This window comes from Thunnus albacares, chromosome 7 (genome assembly GCF_914725855.1).
Source record: "Thunnus albacares chromosome 7, fThuAlb1.1, whole genome shotgun sequence".
Lineage (NCBI taxonomy): Eukaryota > Metazoa > Chordata > Actinopteri > Scombriformes > Scombridae > Thunnus > Thunnus albacares.
This window is the reverse complement of record NC_058112.1, coordinates 26578359-26594299: the sequence shown is the minus strand read 5'-3', so window position 1 is coordinate 26594299 and position 15941 is coordinate 26578359. Positions and strand designations below refer to the sequence as shown.

The window sequence follows — 15941 nt, the reverse complement described above, 5'->3', positions numbered from 1 at the left end:
TGCCGAACTTTTTCTCGACCAGGACATTTCTCTGCTGGTTGCCGGGCAACAAGATAGAGCGCGTTAATTTGTCGGCCGTTAGTAGGTGGACTATCTGGAAAGAGCCAGGCTAGCAGTTTCCCCCCGTTTCCAGTCTTTATGCTAAGCTAAGCTAAACTAACTGTCAGCTGGCTGTAGCTTGATATTAAAGAACAGGTTTAAAGTTTTTCAAGTCTTTCTTAAAACAACAGTCAGGTGTCCATATAAACACTGAAAGAGGTTTTCCTCGCTGTAATCATTCCTCCTGTTCATACTGGCTACTAAAAGATCCCCTTCAAATGTGATTTCAGTGTAAGTGATGGGGGCCAAAATCCAAAGTGTGCCCACACAGTCATTTTGTGCAAAATGCAGTTAAAAGTTTCTCTGTAGCTTATTTAGGCTTCAGCAGTCTGAGTTAGTCATATCAAGTGGATATCTGCCACATTTACAGTCTTTTTAGTCTTTGTGTTTCCCCATTAAGCTGCGGTGGAAGTATACTCCCACCACAAAAAGAGGAACTTTTGCACTTCATATTAGTTTCAGTTAAACTTTTAAATACATTTTTGCATCACTTACATTGTAAGTGCATTATGAAGTGATCTTCTAATGGTCAGTATGAACAGGAGGAATGATTACAGAAAGAAAACCCTATTTCAATGTTCATTTGGTCACCTGAATATTGTTTTAAGACAGATTTGAAAAACTGTGAACCCGGACAGTTAATCTTCTCTTCTAACCCTCAACCAGAAAGTAGATAAGCTACTTTCCCAAAATGACAAACTTTTCTTTAAAAGCAAGATGATGTAACATTTGAGAAAAGTAACACATTCTTCCTGTTACAAATTAGCAGTAAAACACACTCTTGCTCAATTCAAAACAATAATTACAATTATCCTGTAATTGTAATACGTTACATGGGCTTGCACGCTGAATGATGCTGAACACTGCTGGCTGTGTGTTGTGGAAAAAGATCAAAATCACAAGTGTAACTATAGCCAGCAACATTATAATAACTACCTTTTTACTTCAGCACCACTTAAGTTGACAAAGAAAACATTTTAAATGTATATTTTGCACTTTGATAATATTTTGTTATACTTTGGATACAAATAGTAATTATATTTCAAATAGTTATTATTTCAAATCAAACCTTTAGAAGCATCTGCTGCTTTGTGCATGGGTGTTAATTCATTTTTTTATGTTGAAAAGCTTTTTATAATTTACTGTTAAGGTGATGTTGACGACTGTCAGTTTTAGTAGGAGCCATGTTCATGCAGGAAGCTTAGTGATACAAGTAACGTCAGAAAGAGGAATTTCACCTGATTCCAAATGATTGTGTACACGTTAGGAGGCAACTGTACTTTTTGCATAAAGGGAACTTGATTAAAATGTTTAATTAAAGAAATATTAACAGAATTAACAATTTTTTGACCTCAATAATAAATATGGGTACCTGACATCAATTTCAATTCTGAATTTTTTTAAATTCATATTTTACTTGACTTGAATGTTGGGAAAAAAGGCTATACAGTCGCACCCTGAAAATACAATATGCTATGCTAAAGTACCGTAGCACCATCTTAGCCTCTCTAGGCAGGACTGTTTTTGAGTTAAACGATGACAAAAGCAGAGAGGGTTCATGTCTTCTGGCTCACCTACTTTTGAATGATGAAACAAATGTCCCCTCACTACTCCGCAGATCTTGTTGCCAGCAATAAAAGACAAAAACTGATGTATTAATGTCTTCTCGGACACCCCGGGCTTGTTTTGAGTCTCTTGTGAGAACAAACGTTGCTGTTGGAAACACAGGAACAGCTGAGTGTATTGATGGAAAAGCAACCAAACTGCTTCAAACTGTCTCATGACTCCATCAAATCCAGCTCAAACTGACAAAGCACCAGCCTTTCTGTCGCTTCAAATGAGCCGCTTTTTCGTCAATGTTGAACACAAACTGGTGAAATGACGAGGGCTGCCCTTCATGAACCTAATGCACATTCAGTAGGTTTGGGACCCAGCTGCTGGCTGTTTCAGAGCAAAGTCCGAGCGACATATCTAAGGAGCCCTCCGTGCTGGAAAAAGATAACGTCCATCTCGGTGTCAAACAGTGCAGTGACGGAGAAGGACTTTCCTTGGCTGGTCTGAAAGAGAACACAGAAACAAATCCCTCATGACACTGTTCTCCAAAACTACAAAGAATTATCACCCAAATCACCTGTTCTGCCAAAGCTTTATAGCCTCTTTTAGGGCACTGTTTTGGTTTCACAGCACATTTAACGTGTAATTCAGTTTAAGTGTTCTAGTCGCTCCTGTTTCCAGTAGCATGCAGATGATTTCCGCAATAAAGCTCTGATAAACCAACTGTACACTACCTGTTCAGCACCAATCAGCAGACAGTAGAAGTTAATGATTAGCTGGTAAAGAAACTGGAACATCTAGAGACTTAAGAATCAATTACTTTACTCAGGAGTTGACAGAAACTATAACCCAGCTAAAAGGTGAATAGTCGATTTATATTCTAATGGGATGATAATGTTGCTCTGTGTCTGGTCAGTATGTAATAAGTAAGCAACTGTTGCTGCACACATGTTACCCTCAATGGCTTTGTAAGTGAAATAATATCTAAAAGGAAGTGTTTTTTCTGCCCCCTAGAGGCCAAAAGTCTAACAATGCAGCTTTAATTTAGCTAAATATTGGATATTAAGGATTGTTGAGGACTTTAAATTATTTAAATTGGGGGGGGGGGGGTTGCTTTCCAAGGTTTTCTAATAAAACAACAAGACAGGTTTCAGCCAGTTTGAACACATCCGAGCTGTGTGTGTAACAGTCATCACAGCTGTTCATTGATTACTGCCTACCTTGACAGTGAGCTGCTGCCTCGGACTCAGGCTGCTGGGCGTGGTGATGGTGAACCTCTCCTTCCCGTTGAGCTCCAGCGAGTCAGCGGTCTGGCCGGGCAGGAACTGAAGCGGCATGATGCCCATGCCCACCAGCTGGGTCTTGTGCAGCTTCTCAAAGCTCTCAGCGATGACTGCACGTACCCCCTGTCGACCATCGAGGTGCATGGAAAGACAATTATTTTGAGGACAAAGGAAATCTGATGAGCAGAAAGTTTATGGCTAAACTAATCTAATGTACTATGTTAACCAAGGAAAATGACAGTTGTTGACTGGTTAGTGTGTACTGTAGTTTACCAGCAGGTATGGTCCTTTGGCTACCCAGTCTCTGGAGTTTCCAGAGCCGTAGTCTTTGCCTGCCAGGATGATGAGGGGAATGCCGTCTCTCTGATAGCGTTCAGCTGCCTCAAAGACATCCAGCTGATCAGACAGACAGGAAGAGGACATGTTATTTGCAGCAGGTTTGACATGGTAACAATAACAAACCAGCTAGTCTGGTTCAAACCTGTAGCAACTGACTATTGCTAGACAGACACGGACGCTTCAGCTCAAAGGTCCCAAGTCTAACCACTCTAACAGCCAGCTTGTTCAGGATTTCTGTTTGTATTGGCTGTTACGTAAAAAAAACTCAGAAAACAACACAGAATCTATGCCATTAGTGTCTCTGACTGATGCACTTCAAGGTTAGTGGTCTGATGAAGTTTCCACTTACTGTCTGGCCTGAAGGAATGTGCAAAGTCTTAGGGCCTGTTTTGCCGATGAATCGATTTTGGAGCTTGATGCTGGCGAACGTGCCTCTGGTCATGACTGCGTCGTTCCCCCTGCGAGCGCCGTACGAGTTAAACTCCCTTGGCGTCAGGCTGTGGGAAAATATTCAAAGTAAAATGTAAATACATTTGAATTTGTTCAGTGATAAACAACAGCACAGTGTCCAGTAACACCACAAAGCTGTGATGAATATGTATCCCTTTTTTGTTCATAAGGATACTGCAGTTTTATCTTTGGTGTGTCACCTTCACCATGGTTACGGATGTTCTCATCTATTGCAAGATTAGCTAAGACAATTGGTTCTGTTTACCTTCTATGACAATTTAGTGTCTCTTCATTGCTTATTTGTTGATTGTTGATCATTTTGTTTTTGTTACAGAGAAAAGGTCCTCAATTAATAATTTATATATACTTCTCATGAACAAAATGAACAACTGCTTATTCATATTTTAGACCCAATTTGTATTGGCCTTATCTTCTCAAACCTCACAACAAATGTTACATCAGCACTTTAGGAGAGGCTGTTGCCAAGTAATGAGAAGACTTCCAGCTAAAAGTATTGAGCAAGATGAACTCAGCACATATAAACAAAACCCATGTCAGGAGATTATTCAAACATCTGCGGTGACCTACTCATTAAAGGAGTGAAACAAACTTGTGACTAGCATTCCACAGTGGTGGAAAACCCCAAATTTCAACATCTTCCACATCTGTAAATAGGAACACCAAACGAAGTACAATGAGCACTAATGAAGTTAGTGAAAACTGGTCTTCCTGGCGTCTGAGTAGGAAACTGACCGTTTGCTCAGCAGGTATTTGGCAGCGGCGCTGACCCTGGCAATGCTCCCTGCCGGTGAGATGTGATCTGTAGTCACTTTGTCTCCGAGGAACAGTAAGGCATGAGCGTTCTCTATCGACTGAGGAGGTGGAACATCTTTACTCTGAGAAAGAAGAAAAGCAGAGGCAGAGGAGGCGTTTATAATATAAACTACTGATGTCTTTATTGTTTCACTGACAACAGCAGTTAAACCAGGAGATCTGTCTTTATCCACATGCATGAGGACTTACTAATTTGCTGAAGAAAGATGGTGAGCGGATGTACGTGGACTTGTGATCCCAGGGGAAAACTACAGAATCTGGATAGTCAATGTTGTTCCAAAATGAGTTCCCTTTCTGGAAGAGAGCACAGTGGGAGGAAGAACCATTTATAATCACTTGACTTGAGTGAAACAGATGGCAGACATGAAAAAATAAAAGAAAGGGTAAGAAAGGAGAAGAAAGTTAGTGAAGATCATCTCCTCACCTCCATCCTTCCCCTGAGATCCTTAAAGACGGAGGAGATGACCGTCTCCTCTTCAGTCTGTTGGACCTCTTCCCTGGACGGCCAGATATCACGAAGGTAGAGCTCCTTCCCTTCTGATGTCACACCTGCTCAAGCAAACGGGAAGCCCAAAGTTAACACGAAGAATATCAAACAATGAAACACGCCTCTTTCTTTCAACATCTGTTCAGTCTGCATCGCATTTTCAAGAGCAAAGTTTTCAAAGTTAGTTGTCTAAGTAATGGGATTTTTGATTTCTTAACACATTCAGATGTAAAAATTAATGAAATGAGCTGACAAGAGACGTAATACAAGTTTTATACAGAGAATAAAGAATAAAGAAGATTAAACAAAAACAGGATCGACTTCTTATATATATACACAGTATTTAATTCAAAACCTTATCACTACCACACACATCTGCACACAACAGTGAATCACTAAATGATCGCTCACTGTCATCAGCCAAACTCCTCAAATCCCCTGATGAACCTCAGGTTTCAGAGGAGCAGCTTTAAAGAGCCGCTGATGTGTGTTTTCCTCACCTAAAGGATCTTTCTCAAAGTCGATTCCCACAGTGCCCGCAATAGCATACGCCACCACCAGAGGAGGGGAGGCCAGGTAGTTGGCACGCACGCAGTCACATAGGCGACCTTCGAAGTGCCTGTTGCCAGACAACACACCGCAGGCCACCAGATCCCCCTTAAATAAAAGTATATGATCAGAAATTCACTGTGAGAGGTGCAAAAATTGTATTTAACATTTGACAAAGATGGCTGAATGTATTATGAAAATCTTACCTGTTTGATTGCATCTACGACAGCTTCTGGTAAAGGTGCCGTGTTCCCTACACAGGTGGCACAGCCGTAACCTATCACCTCAAACCTGTTCGGTGTAAAAGAACTAAATTAGTCAAACTTCTTTTGTGTCTGTGAGTGTGACATCCAATCCCTGTGTATGACGCAGGATCATTAACACATATCCAGCTGTGTTTTACTTTTTCAGACATAAATATTATCACAAGTAAGTCCTTAATCACTGCTGATGACACAACACCCTGCTCTGCATCTGCAGCCACAAACACCCCCACTATTAACACATGGAACTGTATTCTTAAGAAAAGCTCAGGCGACGATTACATTCAAAGACTCATGTTCAAAGTAGAGCTGTAAAGATGAATCAATTTTGATAATCGATTCTTCGTTTTGAGTCATTTTTTAAAGAAAAAATGTCAAAATTCTGTTGTTCCAGCTTATCAAATGTCATTATTTGGTCTTCTATGATAATACACTATATATCTTTGGGTTGTGGACTGTTGGTCGAGACAAAGAAGACATTTGAGGATGTCACCTTGGGTTTTGATCGACATTTTTCACTATTTTCAAACATTTTATAGACTAAACAGCAAATTAATTTATCGAGAAAAAAGTTCTAGAGATTAATCGGTAATGAAAATAAGGCTAATTACAGCCCCAGTTCAAAGATTTTTTGAGATTCAGAGGAGCAGAATTTAAGGTTGAGAGGGCTACAAGTATCGACAGTAGGATAACAATAAATCTATATTAAACTCTAGTAATCTGATAGTTATTATAGAAATGCGTAGTCCTTTCATACCAAAGTCAAGCAGTGTTACACCCACAGTTAACAGGTAAGTGTAGCTTGCACCCATTCAGAACTTCAAATACAGGTTCATCTCAGGTCATTGCCTTGGAGTTACAGGAGTATTTGTGTGTGTTTGTGCGTCACTGTGTACACAAGCGTACCCTAGCTGGTTAAAGTAAGGCAGGACTCCACTGGTATTGAGGTAGTGAGTGACCATGCCACTTCCAGGAGCCAGGCTGGTCCGAATGTAAGGCTTGACGACAAGCCCCGCCTCCACAGCCTTTTTGGCCAGTAGACCTGCAACGAGGCGACAAACATAGTTACGTTCTATGATCTATCTACTATCATAAAGAAGAAGTGTTGTTTTTGTGGGAAAAACAAACAACAGAAACATTTGGTGTTTGGTTTCTTGTGCAAATAAAAAAAACACATGTCAAGATACATGGACTAGAATCTAGTCCTGCCACATCACGTCACAGCTATGTTGCCCCACAGTCCAGTTTGATCTTCAGGAGTTTATGAGGACTTGTGTAACATGTTTTTCTCAAACAGAGGAAATAAATGCATGACAAGTGAAAACAAGTTCAAAGCGTCTTCTGACGTCTTTGCTGCAGAAATGGAATATGTCAAGCTGCCAAATACCACTGTCACAGATATCAATGAGTTCAAGACAAACAGGCAGTCTCATAAAAGCAAACCACCGGGGAAAATCATTTTCACCACTTCCCAGAGCCTGGCAGGAGAGTGTGTGCCTGGTAAACTTTGAAATACAACGTGTATTAATACTTAAACCATACAGTGTTTAACTGCTTGTGCTTATCACATAATTGTTAGCTAATGTTAGCTAGCGGGTTAGCTGTTAATGTTTATGTTAATATTACACATATATTTGATGTAGCGGGAGAAATCTTGAGCTACTGTTGATGCCCAGCGTGATGATGGAGACACTGGGAAACAAACTGCATGTAGTTTTAAATGAGGAAATTGACGACTTTCTTTTAAGGGCACAACGGCCAGTTCAGAAGAGGGCATGCCAAACTGGCCGTGTGGGTAGTTAATTTTAGAAGGGGCATTACGGCCACACTCCGGGGCATCCATGGCACTGGACGTTTGACCGTGGAATAATTCCTGCCCTGCATTCACAAACTTGTTAAGCTTACAGCCAAGAATATTTATCTACAGATGGGATTCAGAAATATTTTTAGAGGAAGTCTGATCATAATTTGGGGTTATTGAGTTCTCTGCTCTGCCCAGTGACTCAGTCCTTTACCTGCAGTCAGCATGACAGACGGGTTGCAGTTGTTGGTGCAACTGATCACGGCAGCAATGACCACCGAGCCGTGGGCCAGCTGGTACTCCTGACCACAGTGCAGGAAAGGAACCCGAGTCTCCTGCTTCTCCTTAGAGATATGGAAGCCTTTGAAGCTCACCTAAGATTAGACCAAAGAGAAAAAGGAGTTAATTAACACATGTTATTACATAACACTCAACTATCAGATAACAAAGAGATGTTAATAATAACCTTGAACGTCACTATTAATCTGACGCTGACCTAAATCACATTTATTAGTCTGAGGACTGGCAGAGTGAAGAAGTAGACGTTAATATGAACGTTTTAAGGTGTGTTTTTTTGTGCGTTACCTTCTCATCGAGACAACACTGGAAATCTTCTTTCATGTTGCTGACTGCCACTCTGTCCTGAGGCCTCTTCGGTCCGCTCACTTGTGGCACCATGGAGCTCAGGTTGATTTCAATCACCTGCACAAAAACAAATATGATGATTATGTTAAATCTTCAAGATTCTTCAAAAAAATCTAATCGGGAGTGTCGATTCACCATCTCTTCTACCTTCTTAATTAAGGAAAAATGTCTAAATAACTTAAACACACTTATCATCAATATCAATAAATATTCATCTAAATCTATTGTAGATTGCAGCTTTGAGTCCACAGAGACACTGCTGAAGAGAAGACACGTTACCTCAGAATACTGGGGGTCTTCTGAGGTGTCTTCATAGCTTCGGAAAAGTTTTACAGCCTTCATGTAAGACTCCAGTAATTCAAGTTTTTCCTGGGTAAAGTCTGGGAGGAAAATTATGACACGTTAGTACTTGGATGCCAAACAATGCTGTGAGACAACAGTAACAATTATAACTACTATTTCTGAACATAGGAACATGGTAGCAAAAACCCAGTGAGTTCAGGGTGAAAATGTAAGCTGCTCAGTAAGAAATACATCCAAAAAAAACCCTTAATGGACTGGATAATTCACTGTACCATTTTGCAACTGTGAAGCAAAAACTCTTAATTAACAGTGGCGCTGACTCACTTGTCTTTTTAAAGTGCTTAAGTGCGATGTGGTCGACGGGGAAGAAGCTGACAGTTGCGTTGTACTCGGGGCACATGTTGGCGATGGTGGTTCGGTCAGGAGCTGACAGCTGGGACACACCAGGTCCAAAAAACTCTACAAACTTTCCAGCGATCCCAGCTTGCCGCAAGTGCTGGAAAATCAACGCACGACTTACATTAGTACACAGTAATAGTATTTTCTGTAAATACATTTTAATACCACATGTATAGATGTTAGTTTCACATTAGATTCTTGTAGTTTGCAATGTTTGTTCTAAAAACTGGCCTCCTCTGGTGATGTGTATATTCTGTCTCCCGCAAGTTCACATGTAAAGAAACTAGTTCCTAATAAGGCATGCAGGAGAGCAGAGCAGTGTTACCTTGGTGATGCCGAGGACGATGTCTATGGAGGTGGCCAGAGGGTTGATGGAGCCCACCAGTTTACAACCTACCACCTGAGGAAGAGTCAGAGACACTGGCTGGCCCAGCATCACGGCTTCTGACTCAATTCCCCCAACACCTGGTGGAGAAGGCAAAAAAAAAAAAAAAAATCTTAAACAAATCTTTAAATAACAGATATGTTTGTGCTGCAGAGTGAAGGAAACTGTCATAACTTGCATAAATAACCAGTTCTGGCTGGTTTGTGTAGTTCTGGTAGAGTGAGTTCTGTTCTCTGTTTTTGCTTTTTTTCCCTTCCTATCCCTATTCATCTCTCGTCACACCTCGTACGAATAACTATGAAGTTTGAAAATTATTTACCCCAGCCCAGGATGCCCAGGCCGTTGATCATGGTGGTGTGTGAATCGGTTCCCACCACGCTGTCGGGGTAGATGTAACCGTCGCTGAGCTGGATCACTCTAGACAGATACTCCAGATTCACCTGGTGGACTGCGCCAACATCCGGGGGAACGACGTTCACATTCTTGAATGCTTTTGAACACCACTGTTTGATAGACAGACAGGAAAATAGCAAGTTAGAAACAAAATAACTGTTTGGTCTATTAAAAAGGTACAAATACAAATGTGTATTGTTCTTTAAAGACAGATGCAAAGTTACTTGACTTTTCTCTGATTTTAGTTGGTTCTCAGTTGTAACAACATCTGGCAGATTGAATAATAAAAGCTAGTTCCCACTGCTATAAAAGTGTGAAATACATTATGTGTATTAAACACTGCATTAAAGACTGAAATTTCCCCTTTTCCCACACATCATTAGACATTTATCTCCCTTCCATTATCTGATATGATGTAATAAAAACAGAAGTGCTCTCTCTTGTACCTTAAAGAACTGAAGCCTCTCTTTGTTTCTGATCAGCTCCATTTCCTGATTCTTCAGAGCTGTTTCATGTCTGCAGAAAAAAGAACAAATCGACAGTAAACATGCTGAAAAGGAACTTTGTGTGTCAATCAGTAAAAATATGTCAAGTCATTTGACGTGTTTGTGGCCTCTTTTGAAAGGGATGAAATAAAGAAGTGATTTGTGTCATTGGTTTCGAAGTGATTCATTAAATTTTAATGCATCTCTGACAAATCTGAAATTTCAAAAAGCTGCATCATTTAATCATTTAGTCAGGATATAATTAGTGATATCTGCAACACAGTACAGCACAAACTTATAAGAAGCAAACAAAATGTCAGAAATGCAAAACTGCCTGCATTCCAGAAAGTTTGAGAATTGATATACTTGTTTCACTATTATGTGGACTAAATCACTTCCATACATCAACAGCCCTGCCTTCTTCGAAACGTACTCAGAGACAGGCTGCAGGTGGAAAGGGCAGAGGAGAGGTGTGTTCTCTATCTGCTGGACAGAGGCTGGAGGTCGACCCGGGGACGCTGGAGGGTCGTTGCAGGCAGCTTTACTACAGGAGCTCCGCTGGCCTCCGCAGTGCGAGCCTCCTCTGAGTTGAGGAGGCCTGGAGGGTGTCGGGCGGGAAGAGCCGTCCCCTCCGCCGGGGTTCGGAGTATTCTGTATGGCACTGTGGATGTTAAAAAAAAGGTTATATTACAAAATGAATCAAGTAGGTCAGTGTTATTGCTGAACTAAAGACGGACAAAATATGTGACTACTGCTATGTTGTCAATACATATCAGGAAAATATAACTACAAACATACCATTTGCTGTAATCAATTTGTAGTGAGTGGTCTACGATGAGGTCTGTGGGGCATTTAGGGTTGACCAGGTCGGGGTCCACGCCATGTTTGGCCACAGCGTCCCTCATGGCTGCCAGATCCACCATGGCAGGAATACCACTGTCAAAGCAAACCACAAGAGGAAAAATGATTCAATCTAACCTTCCTTCAGGAACTTGTCAAACCTAAAGCTGATTTTGATTTGCATGTCTTGAAATAATCATGACATGTTTATTTTAAAAGAGCACGAAGACAGATCCTGCTAACACGAAGACACAGATCACGGAAGAAACTGACTGATGTTGCTTGTCAGAAATGTTTTATAACATTGGAGGACCGGTGTTGACATAAAAACGCTGTGAAACTCACGTGAAGTCCTGCAAAAGGACTCGTGCTGGAGAGAACGGCACCTCGGCTTTATCCTGCTGCTGCTGCCAATCCATAATGTTCTGGACGTGTTCCTCTTTTGTGTAAAAGCCATCGCATTTACGTATTGCTGCCTCCAGTAAGACACGGATGGACAAAGGCAGCTTATCTACACAAAGCAAACAAAAAAAAAAAAAAAAAGGAGGCGGCAGCATTTAATTTCCCACAGTAAACAGCGTGTTATTAAATTTAATTGTTCATCGACTGTTTGCTGTCCTTGTTACATGACTGTCAAGGCAACACGCTGACAGATTTATACCGTACAATGTCCAACTACTTAAAACACTATAACTTGCAGATCAGAGTAAAATAAGTGGTACATGATAAAGATCTAAAAAGATCTTAGGTCACAGGGACTTTACTCACCATATCTTGGATCATTTAATTTCTGTGGATTGAAGAACTTGATCCTGCCATCTGATAGTGTGTCGATTAGATGGCTATATGGGTGCTCTGCCAAGGGGAAACAAACATTTATCATTATACAGCTACAATTCCAGCCTGTGTGTTACAACTCAAGGAAATTTCCAGATGTCATCACCTCAAATCTGTTTGTTTTTTTACTCTGTGAGGGTTCAAAAAAATTCAGCCCAGTCATATAAACAAATAGCAAACTATCTTTCTAACATTTACAGATGGGGATTTCCTCGAAACAAGGAAGTTCAGGCAGGGACAAGCCTCTCTAATAAGCTGGCAGGAGGCTTACATTTCTCTGTATTGTTTGTGCAAATAGTGCATCCATACAATTGGCTTATTACATACCATGTGGTATTAGTGGTTATTAGTAGCTGAGCAGGTGGTTTCCGGAACAGCGAAAATCTGAAGTGTAGTGTGAATACGTTTCTTGTAAAATATAAAAATGATTGTCGCAGAATGAAAGCGCAGAGAAAAGACATATGAAAAACATCGTTCAGGTCTCATTTCTTCCTTTGTGGTCTTTAAGTATTAAGTACCCAGCCAGGATGTGGTTACCTGAACCATAAAGGTTTTTCAAAAAAGATTGTTGCAGCTCTGCAGAATATATTTTGGTTGTGAGACTGTGTGCATTGTCTGAGATTTTTACTTCAAGACAGAACACACTCAAAAGACACTAGGTTTGGGCTACAAGATGAATGCTGGTTAATTCAGGTTGTGGCTGTTAAATGTAGTTTCAATTACTCTGAGAGACTTTGGGTAAAAAAAAAAATAATATAAGCAAGTGCTGATCCTCTTTGGACAATGTAAGTCTTGGCATGACTGACCGATCTCTCAACAGGACATCAGGCTGTAACTTTGGCTCTCGAGTTACTAGATTTAAAAGCAACACTCTTGTATTTATAATGAAACTGACACTGCGTAGAAGACGCTGGACTAAACCAAATATATATCATATATTAGCTTTAAAATAAAGCATGCACTGTTGTTTTGGTTTCCCAAATCTTAAAACTGAATAAATACAAAAAGGGAAGAAGGTGCGAAGGTGAAAATCAGGGCTCTCAAATGAAAACATAATACTGGTTTAGTCTAATTCCTAAAAATCTGATAGTTAACCAACATGAATGACAGGCAGAGGGTTTCATATCTTCTTCATCTGCAGTATTTCCTTTAAACACTTTCAACAGTGGCGGGGCACTGCAGCAAGGAGGAGGCAGCAAATAAACAAAATACTGGTATTCAGCTCTATATATCAAAGCAGACATAAACCAGCTCTGAAACAAAGCTTTTCATCACAGTTAAGCACCGATATATGAATAGTGTTCCTGCTGTTGTCTAAACTGCAACATATTCAGGAGCATAATGAACACAAGAAGACAGATTAAAAGCTTGTGCTACATTCATTTGGCACAATTAACATTCAAAGCAAACACTCTCATGCCTTCAACCTTGTCAAATGCTACATTTCACATTTCCTGAAGAATTTTTGTCAAATAATTCACAGGAACCTTGCAGATCACTCCCATGTTTCCTCATGTTTTAAATAACAACAACCCAACCTCACAGTGTCCTGCATTACTGAGAGGCTAGTCAGTGAGTAGAATTACCTCCTTTAAATAACTGTATGAAAAAATTAAAAAACATTATCAAATGCAAAGCAAGCCGAATAGAAAATATTTAATGCCACATATATATCATTTTGAATTAGTGAAACAAAAATGCACCAGTGAAATCCTAAATAGATCATTCTTTATCAAAACCTGTTTTCACTAATAAAGCAGCTAAAAATCGGTTATTACTAATGGGAAAATTATTACAAAAGTGACTCAATACTACACAGCATTTGAGTGTTTGATTTGCCAAACAATGTATTTGTGATGGTGGCGTATAATGTCACTTTCGACAGATAACGAGGCTTTGGAGGCAAAAGCAATCGTTGTCTTATTGTTCACTGTCCCTGCGATTAATATAGCCAACTGTGAAGTCACACTTTGTAATAACATGCTGATTTGGTGCGAAATTCATTAGTGGTGATGACACATAACATTAAATCATCTCTTCATTCGCCTTGGTGACAGAATATGGAAGACAGCTACAAAGCTAGCTAAGGCTCAAGTTGCTAACACTGGTCCTTATCATGAAGCACATTCGCTAACTAGCTACTTATCGCGCTACCAGCTGCATGTCTTGAGGAGATAAGCAACAACAAGGTAATTAAACACAAAATATAAGCTTAGTCGGTTGGAGTATGGTTAGAGTTAGGACTTTCAGAGTCTGGTTTGCGGCTTTAGCTAATTTCAAAGCACTTGCTTCAGTTGGAGTAACCAAGCTAGCTGATGTTAGCTTTTATATGTCTAACTGGTTGACGGTAGACTTTTATGTAACGCTAACTAAAAGCAAACAACAGATATTTTCAGGGAAAGGACGTCTTTTTTCAATCGATAGCTGCTCTTAAGGATGAAAGGCTGACTGGATGACGGCGTGCAAGGTATGGTTAGCACAAGACACCTCTTTACCTTTGACTGGGGAAGTGAGCGCCATGATGACTTCTGAAATCAACACGACCCGTTCTCACGATCACAGTGGCGAGCGACACCGAGTCGACCAATCGGAGCGCGAAGATCTGGAGCCACGCCCACTCACAGCAACCACATAACAACATGAGAATTAAAGCATTAAAAACGGCAACATTGTAGCAGTTTTATCGTTAATGGACGTCCTAAACTGAACGACGGTTAATCTTGCATGAAATGATTGAAGCGTTCTAGAACTCAAGCCTTGCTTAGCAACCATTTTTGTCATTTTGCTCAGTGACGACAGTACCACTGCTACTAACAATAATAATGAGCGTAAAAGTTAAATTTCACAGTCGCATCACACAGTTATCACCAGTTTGCTTAGTTGTCATCACCTGACCGCAGTTCCAGACTATCAGGTATATGTTGGGTAATAATGGGAAAAAATAAAAGTTCATTCACAAATGTTTTGTCTGAAAGATTACCAATGTTTTATCATTTCTTTCATGATTTTACACATTTTATAAACTCTCTAAAGTGTCATATCAAGAAGAGTATATGCACAATTAGTTATTATAACTACATTTTTGAAACCCTGTTTTTCCATTTACTGTATTTTAATTTTTATATTTCTTAATTGTCCTCTCTATTTTGTATTTCCTTTCAGACTTTATTGTAATTTCCATTTACAGTGTTTAACACTTGGATTGTGATGAAAATGAAGTTTGTTTTGGTTGATAATTAAAAAAAAAAAAAAAAAGATATATGAGGTGGAGATCATAACCACATCTGTGATCACAATGGAGCAAACTCCATCTGCTGATGAAGACAATGAGATGAAAAAAAAAGCCTTTATGTAGATTTTTCAAATTTTATATTTATAATAACTTATTTTTATTGTCTTTATTGATTGATATATTAAATGCAAATATATTAATTATGATTAAAACAATGATACTGGCATTGTATGACGATAAGTAAACAATTAGCCTATTTTTTTAAGTAAAGTATGTAAAAACACAAAATTAATCATAAGGCTATGCATGAAGGCACTTACCTTTGGAAATCATCTTGCTTTGCACAAAGGATATGATCACTTATGTTTCTGGACACTCTATTTAATATAGACCAGTTAGGTACCTATGATTTTTTTTCTCTCTTTATTAACAGAACATTACTACATACAACATATGTGCATATAAAACTGATCATACCAGGGATATAACCACAGAGAGTATAAAAAAAACGATACATTATGAGCATATACATAACATATATAACATAATAATATTTCACAGCTTTCTTGTTTTTAACATATCTAATTCCATATTCAATTAAATCTTAAAGTGTCTAAAGTTAGATTTGCAGTTATAGCCTATTGATACCTGTCTGAAAGCATCATCTTGTTATCCACACTTAAAAAATAGGTATTTGGAGTTATGAGAAATAAGAAATAAGATTAACAATAAAGAAATAAATGAAATAAAAAATAATGAGTCA

At 39.4% G+C, this 15941-nt stretch overlaps 1 protein-coding gene across 1 annotated transcript; it reads right to left on the bottom strand.

Moving 5' to 3' along the window:
- Window positions 1–1396: 1396 nt before the first annotated feature.
- Window positions 1397–14827, bottom strand: ireb2 (iron-responsive element binding protein 2). The gene is made up of 22 exons (XM_044356184.1): window positions 14442–14827; window positions 11878–11964; window positions 11455–11620; window positions 11068–11205; window positions 10703–10930; window positions 10231–10300; window positions 9711–9894; window positions 9332–9471; window positions 8932–9103; window positions 8584–8684; window positions 8245–8361; window positions 7874–8033; window positions 6765–6900; window positions 5802–5886; window positions 5547–5703; window positions 4984–5108; window positions 4749–4853; window positions 4479–4621; window positions 3625–3772; window positions 3210–3332; window positions 2874–3059; window positions 1397–2156 (listed from the first exon to the last, which is right to left on the bottom strand). The coding sequence occupies exons 1-22, from the start codon at window positions 14464–14466 to the stop codon at window positions 2046–2048; spliced, it is 2907 nt and encodes a 968-aa protein (XP_044212119.1). The 5' UTR covers window positions 14467–14827; the 3' UTR covers window positions 1397–2045.
- Between the last annotated feature and the right edge of the window lie 1114 nt (window positions 14828–15941).